The sequence below is a fragment of the Salmo salar genome, chromosome 05 (assembly GCF_965601325.2).
Source record: "Salmo salar chromosome 05, fSalSal1, whole genome shotgun sequence".
In the NCBI taxonomy this organism is placed as follows: domain Eukaryota; kingdom Metazoa; phylum Chordata; class Actinopteri; order Salmoniformes; family Salmonidae; genus Salmo; species Salmo salar.
Window position 1 is genome coordinate 92,327,501 of NC_138295.1, and position 20,099 is coordinate 92,347,599.

Consider the following 20,099-nt stretch of genomic DNA (forward strand, 5'->3'; position numbering starts at 1 on the left):
CAAGCCCCTGATTGGTCAATCAGGTCAGCTAGTTCAGGGTTACAATTCATCAAGCCCCTGATTGGTCAATCAGGTCAGCTAGTTCAGGGTTACTAATCATCAAGCCCCTGATTGGTCAATCAGGTCAGCTAGTTCAGGGTTACTAATCATCAAGCCCCTGATTGGTCAATCAGGTCAGCTAGTTCAGGGCTACAACAACATGGTGAAACAGCTGGGGATCCCAGAGGAGAGGTTGGAAAACCCCTGTCATCCCCCCCCAGGACATTTCCCCTGTCATCTAATACCTGCAGCCCTTACCAGAGGTCCCTGAATCACGGGTCTGAACGTCTGTTTGTCTCTAACGCTTGTTTTCTCTGTATTCTGTCTTGGTCTGTTAGGGTAGGTCTCTGTATTCTGTCTTGGTCTGTTTGGGTAGGTCTCTGTATTCTGTCTTGGTCTGTTAGGGTAGGTCTCTGTATTCTGTCTTGGTCTGTTAGGGTAGGTCTCTGTATTCTGTCTTGGTCTGCTAGGGTAGGTCTCTGTATTCTGTCTTGGTCTGTTAGGGTAGGTCTCTGTATTCTGTCTTGGTCTGTTTGGGTAGGTCTCTGTATTCTGTCTTGGTCCGTTAGGGTAGGTCTCTGTCTTGGTCTGCTAGGGTAGGTCTCTGTATTCTGTCTTGGTCTGCTAGGGTAGGTCTCTGTATTCTGTCTTGGTCTGTTTGGGTAGGTCTCTGTATTCTGTCTTGGTCTGTTTGGGTAGGTCTCTGTATTCTGTCTTGGTCTGCTTGGGTAGGTCTCTGTATTCTGTCTTGGTCTGCTTGGGTAGGTCTCTGTCTTGGTCTGCTTGGGTAGGTCTCTGTCTTGGTCTGCTTGGGTAGGTCTCTGTCTTGGCCTGCCTGGGTAGGTCTCTGTCTTGGTCTGCCTGGGTAGGTCTTTGTCTTGGTCTGCCTGGGTAGGTCTCTGTCTTGGTCTGCCTGGGTAGGTCTCTGTCTTGGTCTGCTTGGGTAGGTCTCTGTCTTGGTCTGCCTGGGTAGGTCTCTGTCTTGGTCTGCCTGGGTAGGTCTCTGTCTTGGCCTGCCTGGGTAGGTCTCTGTCTTGGTCTGCTTGGGTAGGTCTCTGACTTGGTCTGCCTGGGTAGGTCTCTGACTTGGTCTGCTTGGGTAGGTCTCTGTCTTGGCCTGCCTGGGTAGGTCTCTGACTTGGTCTGCTAGGGTAGGTCTCTGTATTCTGTCTTGGTCTGCCTGGGTAGGTCTCTGTCTTGGCCTGCTTGGGTAGGTCTCTGTCTTGGTCTGTTAGGGTAGGTCTCTGTATTCTGACTTGGTCTGTTAGGGTAGGTCTCTGTATTCTGTCTTGGTCTGCTAGGGTAGGTCTCTGTATTCTGTCTTGGCCTGCTTGGGTAGGTCTCTGTCTTGGTCTGCTTGGGTAGGTCTCTGTCTTGGCCTGCCTGGGTAGGTCTCTGTCTTGGCCTGCCTGGGTAGGTCTCTGTCTTGGCCTGCCTGGGTAGGTCTATTATCATCACCAGCACATAGAGACATATCCTAACCCTTCCATCTGTCTCTCTGGGTGAGGTAGGGAGAAGTATTTGACACCGGGGCTAAGGGTCCCAAATAGTTCCCTATTTCCCTATGAAGTGCATAGGGCTCTTGTCAAAAGTAGTGCACTATTTAAGGAATAGGGTGTCGGTTCTCTAGTGTCCCTACACCCACGTTAACGGGATTGAATGGGGAAGACCCCTTAGCACCGGCTGACCTGTAGGTCCTAACGGGGAACTTCAAAACGTTTTAACCTCTTATGCGTGATGTCCAGCGCCAGCGGGGTTAAAAAGGTGAGAGGTGAATTTTACGTTTAGCAGACGCTTTTATCCAAAGCGACTTAGTCATACCTGGATACATTTTACATACAGGTGGTCCCAGGAATCGAACCCACTATCCTGTCGTTTCAAGCACCGTGCTCTACCAACTGAGCTACAGAGATAAACGAAATGTCAGAACATTTAGTTTTTTTTATCCTTATTGTTTGTTGAATAAACAGAACAGACTAAAGAAGAGAGAGCCAGTCTACAGACCATCCAGGTCTGTTGAATAAACAGAACAGACTAAAGAAGAGACAGCCAGTCTACAGGACCATCCAGGTCTGTTGAATAAACAGAACAGACTAAAGAAGAGAGAGCCAGTCTACAGGACCATCCAGGTCTGTTGAATAAACAGAACAGACTAAAGAAGAGAGAGCCAGTCTACAGACCATCCAGGTCTGTTGAATAAACAGAACAGACTAAAGAAGAGAGAGCCAGTCTACAGACCATCCAGGTCTGTTGAATAAACAGAACAGACTAAAGAAGAGAGAGCCAGTCTACAGGACCATCCAGGTCTGTTGAATAAACAGAACAGACTAAAGAAGAGAGAGCCAGTCTACAGACCATCCAGGTCTGTTGAATAAACAGAACAGACTAAAGAAGAGAGAGCCAGTCTACAGACCATCCAGGTCTGTTGAATAAACAGAACAGACTAAAGAAGAGAGAGCCAGTCTACAGACCATCCAGGTCTGTTGAATAAACAGAACAGACTAAAGAAGAGAGAGCCAGTCTACAGACCATCCAGGTCTGTTGAATAAACAGAACAGACTAAAGAAGAGACAGCCAGTCTACAGGACCATCCAGGTCTGTTGAATAAACAGAACAGACTAAAGAAGAGAGAGCCAGTCTACAGACCATCCAGGTCTGTTGAATAAACAGAACAGACTAAAGAAGAGACAGCCAGTCTACAGGACCATCCAGGTCTGTTGAATAAACAGAACAGACTAAAGAAGAGAGAGCCAGTCTACAGGACCATCCAGGTCTGTTGAATAAACAGAACAGACTAAAGAACAGAGAGCCAGTCTACAGACCATCCAGGTCTGTTGAATAAACAGAACAGACTAAAGAAGAGAGAGCCAGTCTACAGACCATCCAGGTCTGTTGAATAAACAGAACAGACTAAAGAAGAGAGAGCCAGTCTACAGACCATCCAGGTCTGTTGAATAAACAGAACAGACTAAAGAAGAGAGAGCCAGTCTACAGGACCATCCAGGTCTGTTGAATAAACAGAACAGACTAAAGAACAGAGAGCCAGTCTACAGACCATCCAGGTCTGTTGAATAAACAGAACAGACTAAAGAAGAGAGAGCCAGTCTACAGACCATCCAGGTCTGTTGAATAAACAGAACAGACTAAAGAAGAGAGAGCCAGTCTACAGGACCATCCAGGTCTGTTGAATAAACAGAACAGACTAAAGAAGAGAGAGCCAGTCTACAGGACCATCCAGGTCTGTTGAATAAACAGAACAGACTAAAGAAGAGAGAGCCAGTCTACAGGACCATCCAGGTCTGTTGAATAAACAGAACAGACTAAAGAAGAGAGAGCCAGTCTACAGACCATCCAGGTCTGTTGAATAAACAGAACAGACTAAAGAAGAGAGAGCCAGTCTACAGGACCATCCAGGTCTGTTGAATAAACAGAACAGACTAAAGAAGAGAGAGCCAGTCTACAGACCATCCAGGTCTGTTGAATAAACAGAACAGACTAAAGAAGAGAGAGCCAGTCTACAGGACCATCCAGGTCTGTTGAATAAACAGAACAGACTAAAGAAGAGAGAGCCAGTCTACAGACCATCCAGGTCTGTTGAATAAACAGAACAGACTAAAGAAGAGAGAGCCAGTCTACAGGACCATCCAGGTCTGTTGAATAAAGAAGAGAGAGCCAGTCTACAGGACCATCCAGATCTGTTGAATTAAAAACTGTATGTTCGATGGGTTGAAACGATGTATTGGTAAATCAACTTAAACTGATGAACCATGAACATAATACAGCTGCTATGAAGCCATGTTCTTGTTGTTCCTGTAGACTCAGTGAAGTGGTTAAGTACTGGCTATTTATCCACCTATATTCTTCACAGATATTGTTGAATGTGCTCATAGTGAAGTTACTTATGAACATGTGGCCCACAGAATAGAATAAACACAAAAAAATATTGTATACTTCATTTCCCCCATCAACACAAAGCCAGGTAACTTATAAGCAAAGCATTCAGCGTACACAGAATAGAATCTAACTTTACTTTCCCCCATGAACACAAAGAGCAAGCTGTGGCTGACGGCAGTGGTAGCACAGAATGTGGATGTTTCTAAGGACAAGGCTAAGTCTTGAAGTACAGCATTCCTCTGTCCATACCTCTCAGAACTGATTGGAGATCCTTCCACATTCCTACCTCATTGTTACCTCAGGAAACGCCATAGCCCACATTTCACAGTATGTACCTGGAAAAGAACTTACATTCAACTCATAAAACCATGTCAAATTGTTATACGCAGGCCTTTCAATATACACATTCCCCTTCAACTGCTGTCTTATAGAACCAAGGTGCTCAGAGCTCCAGGGCCGAGTCAGGCTGTCAGAGCTCCAGGGCCGAGTCAGGCTGTCAGAGCTCCAGGGCCGAGTCAGGCTGTCAGAGCTCCAGGGCCGAGTCAGGCTGTCAGAGCTCCAGGGCCGAGTCAGGCTGTCAGAGCTCCAGGGCCGAGTCAGGCTGTCAGAGCTCCAGGGCCGAGTCAGGCTGTCAGAGCTCCAGGGCCGAGTCAGGCAGAGCTCCAGGGGTCGAGTCAGGCTGTCCAGGGCCGAGTCAGGCTGTCAGAGCTGTTAACACACAACACGTTAACACACACAACACGTTAACACACAACACGTTAACACACAACACGTGAACACACACAACACGTTAACACTCAACATGTTAACACACACAACACGTTAACACACACACAACATGTTAACACACAACACGTTAACACACAACACGTTAACACACAACACGTTAACACACACAACACACAACACGTTAACACTCACACAACACATTAACACACAACACGTTAACACACACAACACGTTAACACTCAACACGTTAACACACAACACGTTAACACACAACACGTTAACACACAACACGTTAACACACACAACACGTTAACACTCAACACGTTAACACACAACACGTTAACACACAACACGTTAACACACACAACACGTTAACACTCAACACGTTAACACACAACACGTTAACAACACACAACACGTTAACACACAACACGTTAACACACAACACGTTAACACACACACAACACGTTAACACACAACACGTTAACACACAACACGTTAACACACACAACACGTTAACACTCAACACGTTAACACACAACACGTTAACACACACAACACGTTAACACACAACACACACAACACGTTAACACACACAACACGTTAACACACACAACACGTTAACACACAACACGTTAACACACACAACACGTTAACACACACAACACGTTAACACACAACACGTTAACACACAACACGTTAACACACACAACACGTTAACACACAACACGTTAACAACACACAACACGTTAACACACACACAACACGTTAACACACACAACACGTTAACACACAACACGTTAACACACAACACGTTAACACACACACAACACGTTAACACACAACACGTTAACACACAACACGTTAACACACAACACGTTAACACACACAACACGTTAACACTCAACACGTTAACACTCAACACGTTAACACACACAACACGTTAACACACAACACGTTAACACACACAACACGTTAACACACACAACACGTTAACACACACAACACGTTAACACACAACACGTTAACACACACAACACGTTAACACACAACACGTTAACACACAACACGTTAACACACAACACGTTAACACACACCCAACACGTTAACACACACACAACATATTAACACACAACACGTTAACACACAACACGTTAACACACAACACGTTAACACACAACACATTACCACACAACACGTTAACACACAACACGTTAACACACAACACGTTAACACACAACACGTTAACACACACAACACGTTAACACACAACACGTTAACACACACACAACACGTTAACACACACACAACACGTTAACACACACAACACGTTAACACACACACAACACGTTAACACACACAACACGTTACCACACAACACGTTAACACACACACAACACGTTAACACACACAACACGTTAACACACACAACACGTTAACACACAACACGTTAACACACAACACGTTTCTAAATGAACGTTACGTCGATGCCGTTCTCCTCTCTAGTCTGAGCAGACAGACGCAGGCCAATTGGGACGTCAACCTGTTTTGGCTGCGTTGATTTGCATTGATTTGCATGTTATTAGGAGCTAAATGCCCAGCGTTCCTCAGTTCAGTTGTCTTCTCAGTAAGACATCAGTGACCTAATTTGAAGGTGGTGAGGACGTTGTTTTGACATGTTCTGGTGACTCATTGCACAGCAGCTTTTTGTGGGACGTCAATATGTTTGATTGATTTAGATGTAGTGTGTTGATATGTTGCTGTCCTTCGCTATCAAGGCAGTAGAAATGTGTGTCGTATTTGTTAAAGTCTGAGATCTGACTGGTTCAAGCAGATGGATGAACGTCTCTGACTGTGTCCCAAATGGGACCCTAATCCCTATGTAGTGCACTACTGTTGACCAGAGCCCTATGGGGACCCTATTCCCTATGTAGTGCACTACTGTTGACCAGAGCCCTATGGGGGCCCTAATCCCTATGTAGTGCACTACTGTTGACCAGAGCCCTATGGGGACCCTATTCCCTCTCCAAGTCTCTTTGATGGACAGACAGCATGTCTCCCAATGAACAGCTGTCTGTCCGTTAGTCTGTTCATGTAGAACTACTGAAGGCATTTGAGCTGAGAGATTCACATCCGTGTTTCTTTCTGATGAACACCTCACTGCCTCGGGTCCAGGCCTTATTAGTGGCCAATCCAAACCCTGTTGGACCTCCAGTGTCCCTCCACGTTTCCCCCTCCATGTCCTCCCCTCCGTCCCTCCATGTCCTCCCGTACGTCCCTCCATGTCCTCCCCTACGTCCCTCCATGTCCTCCCCTACGTCCCTCCATGTCCTCCCCTACGTCCCTCCATGTCCTCTCCTACGTCCCTCCATGTCCTCCCCTACGTCCCTCCATGTCCTCCCCTACGTCCCTCCATGTCCTCCCCTACGTCCCTCCATGTCCTCTCCTACGTCCCTCCATGTCCTCCCCCCTAGTTTAAAATAAAGATAAGTGGTTTATTATTTGGCTTATCAAGATTATTTTCTGCCGTCCCTGACTCCGGAAGGTTCCGGGAGAGGAGAGCGACTGACTGCTTTGGGCTGTAACAGGAGCGGCAGCAATCTCAGCCCAGGCCTCAGCTCCTAATAGGCTGAAATAGTGATCTGTGTCCAAAATGGCACCCTATTCCCTTTCTAGTGCGTGACTTTAGACCAGGGTCCATAAGGGGTAGTGCACTATATAGGGAAATGGGATGCCATTTGGGATGCAACTCTGTCTCCCAAGGTCAGCTTTGGGTTCATGGTGTTTGATCAAATTCCTGCTCCTATTCAACCCAGAATGAAGATGTGATTTCAGGGTGGAAAGTAAAGAGATTCTCTTAAGGTAGCTGGTTATCTTCCTCTACCCGAGCCTGGCAACCTTCCTCCAACCTCTCTCCTCTCCTCCTCCTCCTCCTCTGACTCTCGTCTCCCTCTCTCCCAAATCAGAAAGGCCAGAAGGCATACTTCACCATTGGAATAGGATCTACACAATTATGTCTGTGTCTGTGTGTGTGTGCCTGTGTCTGTGTGTGTGTGTGTGTGTGTGTGTGTGTGTGTGTGTGTGCTGTGTGTGTGCCTGTGTCTGTGTGTGTCTGTGTGTGTGTGCCTGTGTCTGTGTGTGTGTGTGTGTTGTGTGTGTGTGTGTGTGCTGTGTGTGTCTGTGTCTGTGTGTGTCTGTGTCTGTGTCTGTGTCTGTGTCTGTGTCTGTGTCTGTGTGTGTGTGTGTGTGTGTGTGTGTGTGTGTGTGTGTGTGTGTGTGTGTGTGTGTGTGTGTGGGTTATGGAGTGAATACTGCAGGGATCTCATTGGTGGTGTTGAGGAATAGTAACCTCGGGTAGGGTCAGAACCATCTGTCTGTCTGAGACCTACTGTAGATGTGGCCCTATTGGATTTCTTCTGGTTTTACAAGTAGACGTTTGAGGAGTTTTTCTGTGAATTAAGATGTTTTCATTGTTATCTTGGTCTGAAACTATCTCGCCATCTCTCTCTCTCTCTCTCTCTCTCCATCGCTCACTCTCTCTCCATCGCTCTCTCTCTCTCCATCTCTCTCTCTCTCGCCATCTCTCTCTCTCTCCATCTCTCTCTCTCGCCATCTATCTCTCTCTCCATCTCTCTCTCTCTCACCATCTCTCTCTCTCTCCATCTCTCTCTCTCGCCATCTCTCTCTCTCTCCATCTCTCTCTCTCTCTCCATCTCTCTCTCTCCATCTCTCTCTCTCTCTCTCCATCTCTCTCTCTCGCCATCTCTCTCTCTCTCCATCTCTCTCTCTCTCTCCATCTCTCTCTCTCCATCTCTCTCTCTCTCGCCACTCTCTCTCTCTCGCCATCTCTCTCTCTCTCTCCATCTCTCTCTCTCCATCTCTCTCTCTCCATCTCTCTCTCTCTCTCCATCTCTCTCTCTCTCTCCATCTCTCTCTTAATTCAGTTCAATAGACTTTATTACATGGCATGTAAAATGACTTACATTGTCAAAGTATACATGTATAAATAAATGGTGGGACCAACAGCAATAATAATAGTAGTAGTGGACATGTGATTACCATTAACAACAACAACAATATTAATGAGAGTAACAATACATTAAAGCGATGGTAGTAGACCAGTGTCAACATGACTGAGAAGACACATGACCTGGTATGAAAGACAAAACTAAAACTAAATGGGAAATATTCTTTACATTGAATTGCACTTTTCACTGGCTTTCCCTCAGGTTGTGGCAGGAGGATGCACATTTGATACATTTTGGCTTTTTCTTCATCTTTTGTAGTTTCAAATTCTTTGTACTGAATGATAATTTTGTGAAAGAAATATTCTCTTAGGTCTGAGTATTTGTCACAGTGTAACAGGAAATACAGCTCTGTCTCTACCTCTCCCCTGGAGCAGAGTGAGCACAGACTGTCCTCTCAGGTCTGTCTGTGACGACCGGTCTCTATAGCCAGACTGTCCTCTCTGGACAGCCAGGTTTGTCTGTGACGACCGGTCTCTATAGCCAGACTGTCCTCTCTGGGCAGCCAGGTTTGTCTGTGACGACCGGTCTCTATAGCCAGACTGTCCTCTCTGGGCAGCCAGGTTTGTCTGTGACGACCGGTCTCTATAGCCAGACTGTCCTCTCTGGACAGCCAGGTTTGTCTGTGACGACCGGTCTCTATAGCCAGACTGTCCTCTCTGGACAGCCAGGTTTGTCTGTGACGACCGGTCTCTATAGCCAGACTGTCCTCTCTGGGCAGCCAGGTTTGTCTGTGACGACCGGTCTCTATAGCCAGACTGTCCTCTCTGGGCAGCCAGGTTTGTCTGTGACGACCGGTCTCTATAGCCAGACTGTCCTCTCTGGACAGCCAGGTTTGTCTGTGACGACCGGTCTCTATAGCCAGACTGTCCTCTCTGGACAGCCAGGTTTGTCTGTGACGACCGGTCTCTATAGCCAGACTGTCCTCTCTGGGCAGCCAGACTGTCCTCTCTGGTCAGCCAGGTTTGTCTGTGACGACCAGTCTCTATAGCCAGACTGTCCTCTCTGGGCAGCCAGGTTTGTCTGTGACGACCAGTCTCTATAGCCAGACTGTCCTCTCTGGACAGTCAGGTTTGTCTGTGACGACCAGTCTCTATAGCCAGACTGTCCTCTCTGGACAGTCAGGTTTGTCTGTGACGACCAGTCTCTATAGCTAGACTGTCCTCTCTGGGCAGCCAGACTGTCCTCTCTGGACAGCCAGGTTTGTCTGTGACGACCAGTCTCTATAGCCAGACTGTCCTCTCTGGGCAGCCAGGTTTGTCTGTGACGACCAGTCTCTATAGCCAGACTGTCCTCTCTGGTTTGTCTGTGATGACCGGTCTCTATAGCCAGACTGTCCTCTCTGGACAGCCAGGTTTGTCTGTGACGACCGGTCTCTATAGCCAGACTGTCCTCTCTGGTTTGTCTGTGATGACCGGTCTCTATAGCCAGACTGTCCTCTCTGGACAGCCAGGTTTGTCTGTGACGACCGGTCTCTGTAGCCAGACTGTCCTCTCTGGGCAGCCAGGTTTGTCTGTGACGACCGGTCTCTATAGCCAGACTGTCCTCTCTGGTCAGCCAGGTTTATCTGTGACGACCGGTCTCTATAGCCAGACTGTCCTCTCTGGACAGCCAGGTTTGTCTGTGACGACCAGTCTCTATAGCCAGACTGTCCTCTCTGGGCAGCCAGGTTTGTCTGTGACGACCAGTCTCTATAGCCAGACTGTCCTCTCTGGGCAGCCAGGTTTGTCTGTGACGACCGGTCTCTATAGCCAGACTGTCCTCTCTGGTCAGCCAGGTTTGTCTGTGACGATCAGTCTCTATAGCCAGACTGTCCTCTCTGGACAGCCAGGTTTGTCTGTGATGACCGGTCTCTATAGCCAGACTGTCCTCTCTGGGCAGCCAGACTGTCCTCTCTGGACAGCCAGGTTTGTCTGTGACGACCGGTCTCTATAGCCAGACTGTCCTCTCTGGACAGCCAGGTTTGTCTGTGACGACCGGTCTCTATAGCCAGACTGTCCTCTCTGGACAGCCAGGTTTGTCTGTGACGACCGGTCTCTATAGCCAGACTGTCCTCTCTGGGCAGCCAGGTTTGTCTGTGACGACCAGTCTCTATAGCCAGACTGTCCTCTCTGGGCAGCCAGGTTTGTCTGTGACGACCGGTCTCTATAGCCAGACTGTCCTCTCTGGTCAGCCAGGTTTGTCTGTGACGACCGGTCTCTATAGCCAGACTGAGCTCACTGAGTCTGTACCTAGTCAGTGTTTTCCTCAGTTTTCTATCAGTCACAGTGGTCAGATAGTCTGCCACCATGGACTGTCTGTTTAGAGACAAATAGCATTGAAGTTTACTTTGATTTTATGTTGTGTCTTTCCAAAAGGTGATATATATATATGTTTTTGTTTTGTGATGATTTGGTTGGGCCAGATGTTCTGAGTGCCGTCCTGAGGCTCTATGGGGTTGGTTTGGGTCAGTGAACTGAGCCTCAGAACCAGCTGGCTGAGTGCTGTCCTGAGGCTCTATGGGGTTGGTTTGGGTTAGTGAACTGAGCCTCAGAACCAGCTGGCTGAGTGCCGTCCTGAGACTCTATGGGGTTGGTTTGGGTCAGTGAACTGAGCCTCAGAACCAGCTGGCTGAGTGCTCGTCCTGAGGCTCTATGGGGTTGGTTTGGGTTAGTGAACTGAGCCTCAGAACCAGCTGGCTGAGTGCCGTCCTGAGACTCTATGGGGTTGGTTTGGGTCAGTGAACTGAGCCTCAGAACCAGCTGGCTGAGTGTCGTCCTGAGGCTCTATGGGGTTGGTTTGGGTCAGTGAACTGAGCCTCAGAACCAGCTGGCTGAGTGCTGTCCTGAGGCTCTATGGGGTTGGTTTGGGTTAGTGAACTGAGCCTCAGAACCAGCTGGCTGAGTGTCGTCCTGAGGCTCTATGGGGTTGGTTTGGGTCAGTGAACTGAGCCTCAGAACCAGCTGGCTGAGTGTCGTCCTGAGGCTCTATGGGGTTGGTTTGGGTTAGTGAACTGAGCCTCAGAACCAGCTGGCTGAGTGCCGTCCTGAGGCTCTATGGGGTTGGTTTGGGTTAGTGAACTGAGCCTCAGAACCAGCTGGCTGAGTGCTGTCCTGAGGCTCTATGGGGTTGGTTTGGGTTAGTGAACTGAGCCTCAGAACCAGCTGGCTGAGGGGACTCTTCTCTGGTTTCATCTCTTGACGTTGTAGAGCTGTGATGGAATGTTTTGGAATCGCTTGTTTTTAGATGGTTGGATAATTTGATGGCTCTTTTTTCAATTCTGAATGAGGAGGGCGGTATTGGAATTTGCTCTCATCGATTTTGAGTTTTTCTTTGCACTTCCAATACAGTCTTGCGAAACTCTGCATGCAGTATTTCAATTGGATGTTTGTCCCATTCGGTAAATTCATTATTAGAGCACGGACCCCATACTTCACTGCCATATAGAGCAATTGGTTCTATAACTGATTGGAACATTTTCAGCCAGATTCTAATCTCTCTCCATCTCTCATGGTAAAGGTCCATGTTAAGGCATTATATATGCAGCAGATGATGTTGCCTGAGGACAGGGAAGTTGTCCCATAATGCTGTTGCTGTCTCCCTGGGTTGAGAAACAGAAGGACTAATCAGTCCCCCTCATTACCAAACCTCGACTACTTTACTCTCTTCTCTTCTCTAGAAGTCATGCTGATGCCATTAAATCCTGTTTTAACTCATATCTCTGCGTCTGCATTTCATTACAAATTAAGGATGTATCAGGATTTATGCGAGGCTTTGGGGCGACAATGAAAATGGTAGATTGAGACTTATCTTGTAGGCAAATAATAGCCCAATGTTTTATTTTGTATCTATTAGAATAGCTGTTTGCATTAATCAACTGTATTCCAAAAGCCAGCTGCACAGTCTGTCTTTTTAAATTTGACGTTGTACTTTTTTGATTCAAGGACATATGGCGTTATTATGCCGTTATTATGGGAGTAAACGGGGTAGATTTGTCTCTTAATCTTGTGGGCTAATAATATGTCATATTTCTAATCCATTTAGGTCTACTACTGTGACTTCTCTTTCTGTCTGAAAATAACATTGTACTTTTTTAAATATAAATGTCCTTTATCTTTACTTCTCTCCACAGAAAAAACAACGAACCAAAGAGCTGTCGGCCCTGTTCCACTCCTATAACCCCTACCACCACAAGGTAAGACATCATTCATTTTATTCACCTTTTTGAGTGATTGCGCAGGCGTGAGTTTTTCATATGTTCATGGTATATGCCAACTCTCGCCTTTCTCCTTCCTCAAAGCCTGAGAGGGGAATGTTCTGGTTGTTTGATGGTGTCCATCCCGATGGTGTCCATCCCTATGGTGTCCATCCCCATGGTGTCTATCCCTATGGTGTCCATTCCCATGGTGTCCATTCCCATGGTGTCCATTTATATGGTGTCCATCCCCATGGTGTCCATTCCCATGGTGTCCATTTCTATGGTGTCCATCCCCATGGTGTCTATCCCCATGGTGTCCATCCCCATGGTGTCCATTCCCGTGGTGTCTATCCCCATGGTGTCCATCCCCATGGTGTCCATTCCCATGGTGTCCATCCCCATGGTGTCCATCCCCATGGTGTCCATCCCCATGGTGTCCATTCCCATGGTGTCCATTTATATGGTGTCCATCCCCATGGTGTCCATCCCCATGGTGTCCATTTATATGGTGTCCATCCCCATGGTGTCCATCCCTATGGTGTCCATCCCCATGGTGTCCATCCCCATGGTGTCTATCCCCATGGTGTCTATCCCCATGGTGTCCATCCCCATGGTGTCCATTCCCGTGGTGTCCATCCCCATGGTGTCCATCCCCATGGTGTCCATCCCTATGGTGTCCATCCCCATGGTGTCCATCCGCATGGTGTCTATCCCCATGGTGTCTATCCCCATGGTGTCCATCCCCATGGTGTCCATCCCCATGGTGTCCATCCCCATGGTGTCTATCCCCGTGGTGTCTCCCCAGGGTCCCCCATGGTGTCCATCCCCATGGTGTCCATTCCCGTGGTGTCTATCCCCATGGTGTCCATCCCCATGGTGTCCATTCCCATGGTGTCCTAGTTTCCAGTATATGGTGTGCAGAGTGAATCATTTGGTCCCATACAGAGGATGTGAGCGGAGTCCCGCTCATGGAGCCTACAAAGAAAATACATTGTGAAGCATTTGAGAGTGTGACGCAATAGGCTGGTAGGGACATAAAGAGCTCAGCATTTAAACAACATTTAGTTGTATTAAATCATTATTGTCTATACATTGCACATATAGGCTGGGACTTAGAATTAAATACAAATGAAACAAAAAATGACTTATTAGTGCCTTTTTGAGTTCAGTTTTAGAATGAATTCCTAGAAACAGGAGTTTGGCCAGTCTGTCTTCCGGCTCATGTGATGGTTCCTGGAGAGCCGGCCAACAGAATATTTTCTCCACACTTCCAGAGCCTCTGGGGATGCTAATCATCCTTTACGCCTCTCTTACCAGGCTGAGCAGAGATGCAGAGGTGTTTTTACATTGTTCTATAGGTAGACCTAAAGGTTTTTAGGCCACAACAAAAAAACTATCAGAACGGAAAAGCTCCTTGAACGTGGGAATATTTGTATTTGTATTTATTATGGATCCCCATTAGTTCCTGCCAAGACAGCAGCTACTCTTCCTGGGGTTTATTATGGATCCCCATTAGTTCCTGCCAAGACAGCAGCTACTCTTCCTGGGGTTTATTATGGATCCCCATTACTTCCTGCCAAGACAGCAGCTACTCTTCCTGGGGTTTATTATGGATCCCCATTAGTTCCTGCCAAGGCAGCAGCTACTCTTCCTGGGGTTTATTATGGATCCCCATTATCTTCCTGGGGTTTATTATGGATCCCCATTAGTTCCTGCCAAGACAGCAGCTACTCTTCCTGGGGTTTATTATGGATCCCCATTAGTTCCTGTCAAGACAGCAGCTACTCTTCCTGGGGTTTATTATGGATCCCCATTAGTTCCTGCCAAGGCAGCAGCTACTCTTCCTGGGGTTTATTATGGATCCCCATTAGTTCCTGCCAAGACAGCAGCTACTCTTCCTGGGGTTTATTATGGATCCCCATTAGTTCCTGCCAAGGCAGCAGCTTCTCTTCCTGGGGTTTATTATGGATCCCCATTAGTTCCTGCCAAGGCAGCAGCTACTCTTCCTGGGGTTTATTATGGATCCCCATTAGTTCCTGCCAAGGCAGCAGCTTCTCTTCCTGGGGTTTATTATGGATCCCCATTAGTTCCTGTCAAGGCAGCAGCTTCTCTTCCTGGGGTTTATTATGGGGTTTACTGGGGTTTACTGTTGATATTGCAGGTTTGCTCTTGTCTCTGATATCTTGTCAATACTATTTTAAATAATTTCATCCCACTGTGCTTGTTTGAGCTGTCTGGCTTAATGGACCAATATAATAGTCCCCATTTGGCAATCCAGGATACTAGAGCAAAGGGTCAAATTATAAAAAATATTTCAAATATTATTTGAACCCAGGTCTGGATGTCAACCTGGTCTTTCTTGAAGACTCTTTGATACGTCGTCCTCTGTGTGGTGACTCGTGTAACATTGATGATTGTATTCCTCTGAGAGATCTGTGATGAACAAAATGGCCGTTGTCCGATCGGGAATGTCCTCTCACTGGTTGCACTGTGTGGTGCTTGTCTTTTTGAAGTGGATCTGACGCCCAGAGATGCTCAGGGAGTTTGTTTAGAGCTTGACGATGCCACCACTCGATGCATCTTCAACCATCGAGACAAGGCATTTTTTTTTATATATTGAAATGTCCACACAAGGTCAACCAGTTTGGTGTGTCAGGTAAGTGATGAGGAGAAACCGAAGAAGACCTTTAGGATGGTCCTCTGTAGAGGAGCTGTCTGAGAGACTGCTGTGCTGCTGGCTAGGACTCCCATTGACCAACAGTCCTCTGAACCTCTGAGAAATGTTCATGTTTCAGACAGGTCCCTCTCCTGTACCCTCCAATCATTACTATACACTAAGTCCCTGTCCTGTACCCTCCAATCATTACTATACACTAAGTCTCTCTCCTGTACCCTCCAATCATTACTATACACTAAGTCTCTCTCCTGTACCCTCCAATCATTACTATACACTAAGTCTCTCTCCTGTACCCTCCAATCATTACTATACACTAAGTCTCTCTCCTGTACCCTCCAATCATTACTATACACTAAGTCTCTCTCCTGTACCCTCCAATCATTACTATACACTAAGTCTCTCTCCTGTACCCTCCAATCATTACTATACACTAAGTCTCTCTCCTGTACCCTCCAATCATTACTATACACTAAGTCTCTCTCCTGTACCCTCCAATCATTACTATACACTAAGTCTCTCTCCTGTACCCTCCAATCATTACTATACACTAAGTCTCTCTCCTGTACCCTCCAATCATTACTATACACTAAGTCTCTCTCCTGTACCCTCCAATCATTACTATACACTAAGTCTCTCTCCTGTACCCTCCAATCATTACTATACACTAAGTCCCTGTCCTGTACCCTCCAATCATTACTATACACTAAGTCCCTCTCCTGTACCCTCCAATCATTACTATACACTAAGTCTCTCTCCTGTACCCTCCAATCATTACTATACACTAAGTCTCTCTCCTGTACCCTCCAATCATTACTATACACTAAGTCTCTCTCCTGTACCCTCCAATCATTACTATACACTAAGTCCCTCTCCTGTACCCTCCAATCATTACTATACACTAAGTCTCTCTCCTGTACCCTCCAATCATTACTATACACTAAGTCCCTGTCCTGTACCCTCCAATCATTACTATACACTAAGTCTCTCTCCTGTACCCTCCAATCATTACTATACACTAAGTCCCTGTCCTGTACCCTCCAATCATTACTATACACTAAGTCTCTCTCCTGTACCCTCCAATCATTACTATACACTAAGTCTCTCTCCTGTACCCTCCAATCATTACTATACACTAAGTCTCTCTCCTGTACCCTCCAATCATTACTATACACTAAGTCTCTCTCCTGTACCCTCCAATCATTACTATACACTAAGTCCCTCTCCTGTACCCTCCAATCATTACTATACACTAAGTCTCTCTCCTGTACCCTCCAATCATTACTATACACTAAGTCTCTCTCCTGTACCCTCCAATCATTACTATACACTAAGTCTCTCTCCTGTACCCTCCAATCATTACTATACACTAAGTCTCTCTCCTGTACCCTCCAATCATTACTATACACTAAGTCTCTCTCCTGTACCCTCCAATCATTACTATACACTAAGTCTCTCTCCTGTACCCTCCAATCATTACTATACACTAAGTCTCTCTCCTGTACCCTCCAATCATTACTATACACTAAGTCTCTCTCCTGTACCCTCCAATCATTACTATACACTAAGTCTCTCTCCTGTACCCTCCAATCATTACTATACACTAAGTCTCTCTCCTGTACCCTCCAATCATTACTATACACTAAGTCTCTCTCCTGTACCCTCCAATCATTACTATACACTAAGTCTCTCTCCTGTACCCTCCAATCATTACTATACACTAAGTCTCTCTCCTGTACCCTCCAATCATTACTATACACTAAGTCTCTCTCCTGTACCCTCCAATCATTACTATACACTAAGTCTCTCTCCTGTACCCTCCAATCATTACTATACACTAAGTCCCTCTCCTGTACCCTCCAATCATTACTATACACTAAGTCCCTGTCCTGTACCCTCCAATCATTACTATACACTAAGTCTCTCTCCTGTACCCTCCAATCATTACTATACACTAAGTCTCTCTCCTGTACCCTCCAATCATTACTATACACTAAGTCTCTCTCCTGTACCCTCCAATCATTACTATACACTAAGTCTCTCTCCTGTACCCTCCAATCATTACTATACACTAAGTCTCTCTCCTGTACCCTCCAATCATTACTATACACTAAGTCCCTCTCCTGTACCCTCCAATCATTACTATACACTAAGTCTCTCTCCTGTACCCTCCAATCATTACTATACACTAAGTCTCTCTCCTGTACCCTCCAATCATTACTATACACTAAGTCTCTCTCCTGTACCCTCCAATCATTACTATACACTAAGTCTCTCTCCTGTACCCTCCAATCATTACTATACACTAAGTCTCTCTCCTGTACCCTCCAATCATTACTATACACTAAGTCTCTCTCCTGTACCCTCCAATCATTACTATACACTAAGTCTCTCTCCTGTACCCTCCAATCATTACTATACACTAAGTCTCTCTCCTGTACCCTCCAATCATTACTATACACTAAGTCTCTCTCCTGTACCCTCCAATCATTACTATACACTAAGTCTCTCTCCTGTACCCTCCAATCATTACTATACACTAAGTCTCTCTCCTGTACCCTCCAATCATTACTATACACTAAGTCTCTCTCCTGTACCCTCCAATCATTACTATACACTAAGTCTCTCTCCTGTACCCTCCAATCATTACTATACACTAAGTCTCTCTCCTGTACCCTCCAATCATTACTATACACTAAGTCTCTCTCCTGTACCCTCCAATCATTACTATACACTAAGTCTCTCTCCTGTACCCTCCAATCATTACTATACACTAAGTCTCTCTCCTGTACCCTCCAATCATTACTATACACTAAGTCCCTCTCCTGTACCCTCCAATCATTACTATACACTAAGTCTCTCTCCTGTACCCTCCAATCATTACTATACACTAAGTCTCTCTCCTGTACCCTCCAATCATTACTATACACTAAGTCTCTCTCCTGTACCCTCCAATCATTACTATACACTAAGTCTCTCTCCTGTACCCTCCAATCATTACTATACACTAAGTCCCTGTCCTGTACCCTCCAATCATTACTATACACTAAGTCTCTCTCCTGTACCCTCCAATCATTACTATACACTAAGTCTCTCTCCTGTACCCTCCAATCATTACTATACACTAAGTCTCTCTCCTGTACCCTCCAATCATTACTATACACTAAGTCTCTCTCCTGTACCCTCCAATCATTACTATACACTAAGTGTCTCTCCTGTACCCTCCAATCATTACTATACACTAAGTCCCTGTCCTGTACCCTCCAATCATTACTATACACTAAGTCTCTCTCCTGTACCCTCCAATCATTACTATACACTAAGTCTCTCTCCTGTACCCTCCAATCATTACTATACACTAAGTCTCTCTCCTGTACCCTCCAATCATTACTATACACTAAGTCTCTCTCCTGTACCCTCCAATCATTACTATACACTAAGTCTCTCTCCTGTACCCTCCAATCATTACTATACACTAAGTCTCTCTCCTGTACCCTCCAATCATTACTATACACTAAGTCCCTCTCCTGTACCCTCCAATCATTACTATACACTAAGTCTCTCTCCTGTACCCTCCAATCATTACTATACACTAAGTCTCTCTCCTGTACCCTCCAATCATTACTATACACTAAGTCTCTCTCCTGTACCCTCCAATCATTACTATACACTAAGTCTCTCTCCTGTACCCTCCAATCATTACTATACACTAAGTCTCTCTCCTGTACCCTCCAATCATTACTATACACTAAGTCTCTCTCCTGTACCCTCCAATCATTACTATACACTAAGTCTCTCTCCTGTACCCTCCAATCATTACTATACACTAAGTCTCTCTCCTGTACCCTCCAATCATTACTATACACTAAGTCTCTCTCCTGTACCCTCCAATCATTACTATACACTAAGTCTCTCTCCTGTACCCTCCAATCATTACTATACACTAAGTCTCTCTCCTGTACCCTCCAATCATTACTATACACTAAGTCTCTCTCCTGTACCCTCCAATCATTACTATACACTAAGTCTCTCTCCTGTACCCTCCAATCATTACTATACACTAAGTCCCTCTCCTGTACCCTCCAATCATTACTATACACTAAGTCTCTCTCCAGTACCCTCCAATCATTACTATACACTAAGTCTCTCTCCTGTACCCTCCAATCATTACTATACACTAAGTCTCTCTCCTGTACCCTCCAATCATTACTATACACTAAGTCTCTCTCCTGTACCCTCCAATCATTACTATACACTAAGTCTCTCTCCTGTACCCTCCAATCATTACTATACACTAAGTCTCTCTCCTGTACCCTCCAATCATTACTATACACTAAGTCTCTCTCCTGTACCCTCCAATCATTACTATACACTAAGTCTCTCTCCTGTACCCTCCAATCATTACTATACACTAAGTCTCTCTCCTGTACCCTCCAATCATTACTATACACTAAGTCTCTCTCCTGTACCCTCCAATCATTACTATACACTAAGTCTCTCTCCTGTACCCTCCAATCATTACTATACACTAAGTCTCTCTCCTGTACCCTCCAATCATTAC

At 46.0% G+C, this 20,099-nt stretch overlaps 1 protein-coding gene across 4 annotated transcripts in view; it reads left to right on the top strand.

Annotated features, from left to right (window-relative positions):
- cdkal (CDK5 regulatory subunit-associated protein 1-like 1) overlaps window positions 1-20,099 on the top strand; it is an 839,461-nt gene that overhangs the window by 647,353 nt on the left and 172,009 nt on the right. For all 4 annotated transcript variants that reach the window (XM_082974903.1, XM_082974905.1, XM_082974904.1 and 1 more), the window contains 1 exon segment: window positions 12,799-12,861. In XM_082974903.1, the coding sequence (XP_082831029.1) occupies window positions 12,799-12,861 (63 nt within the window).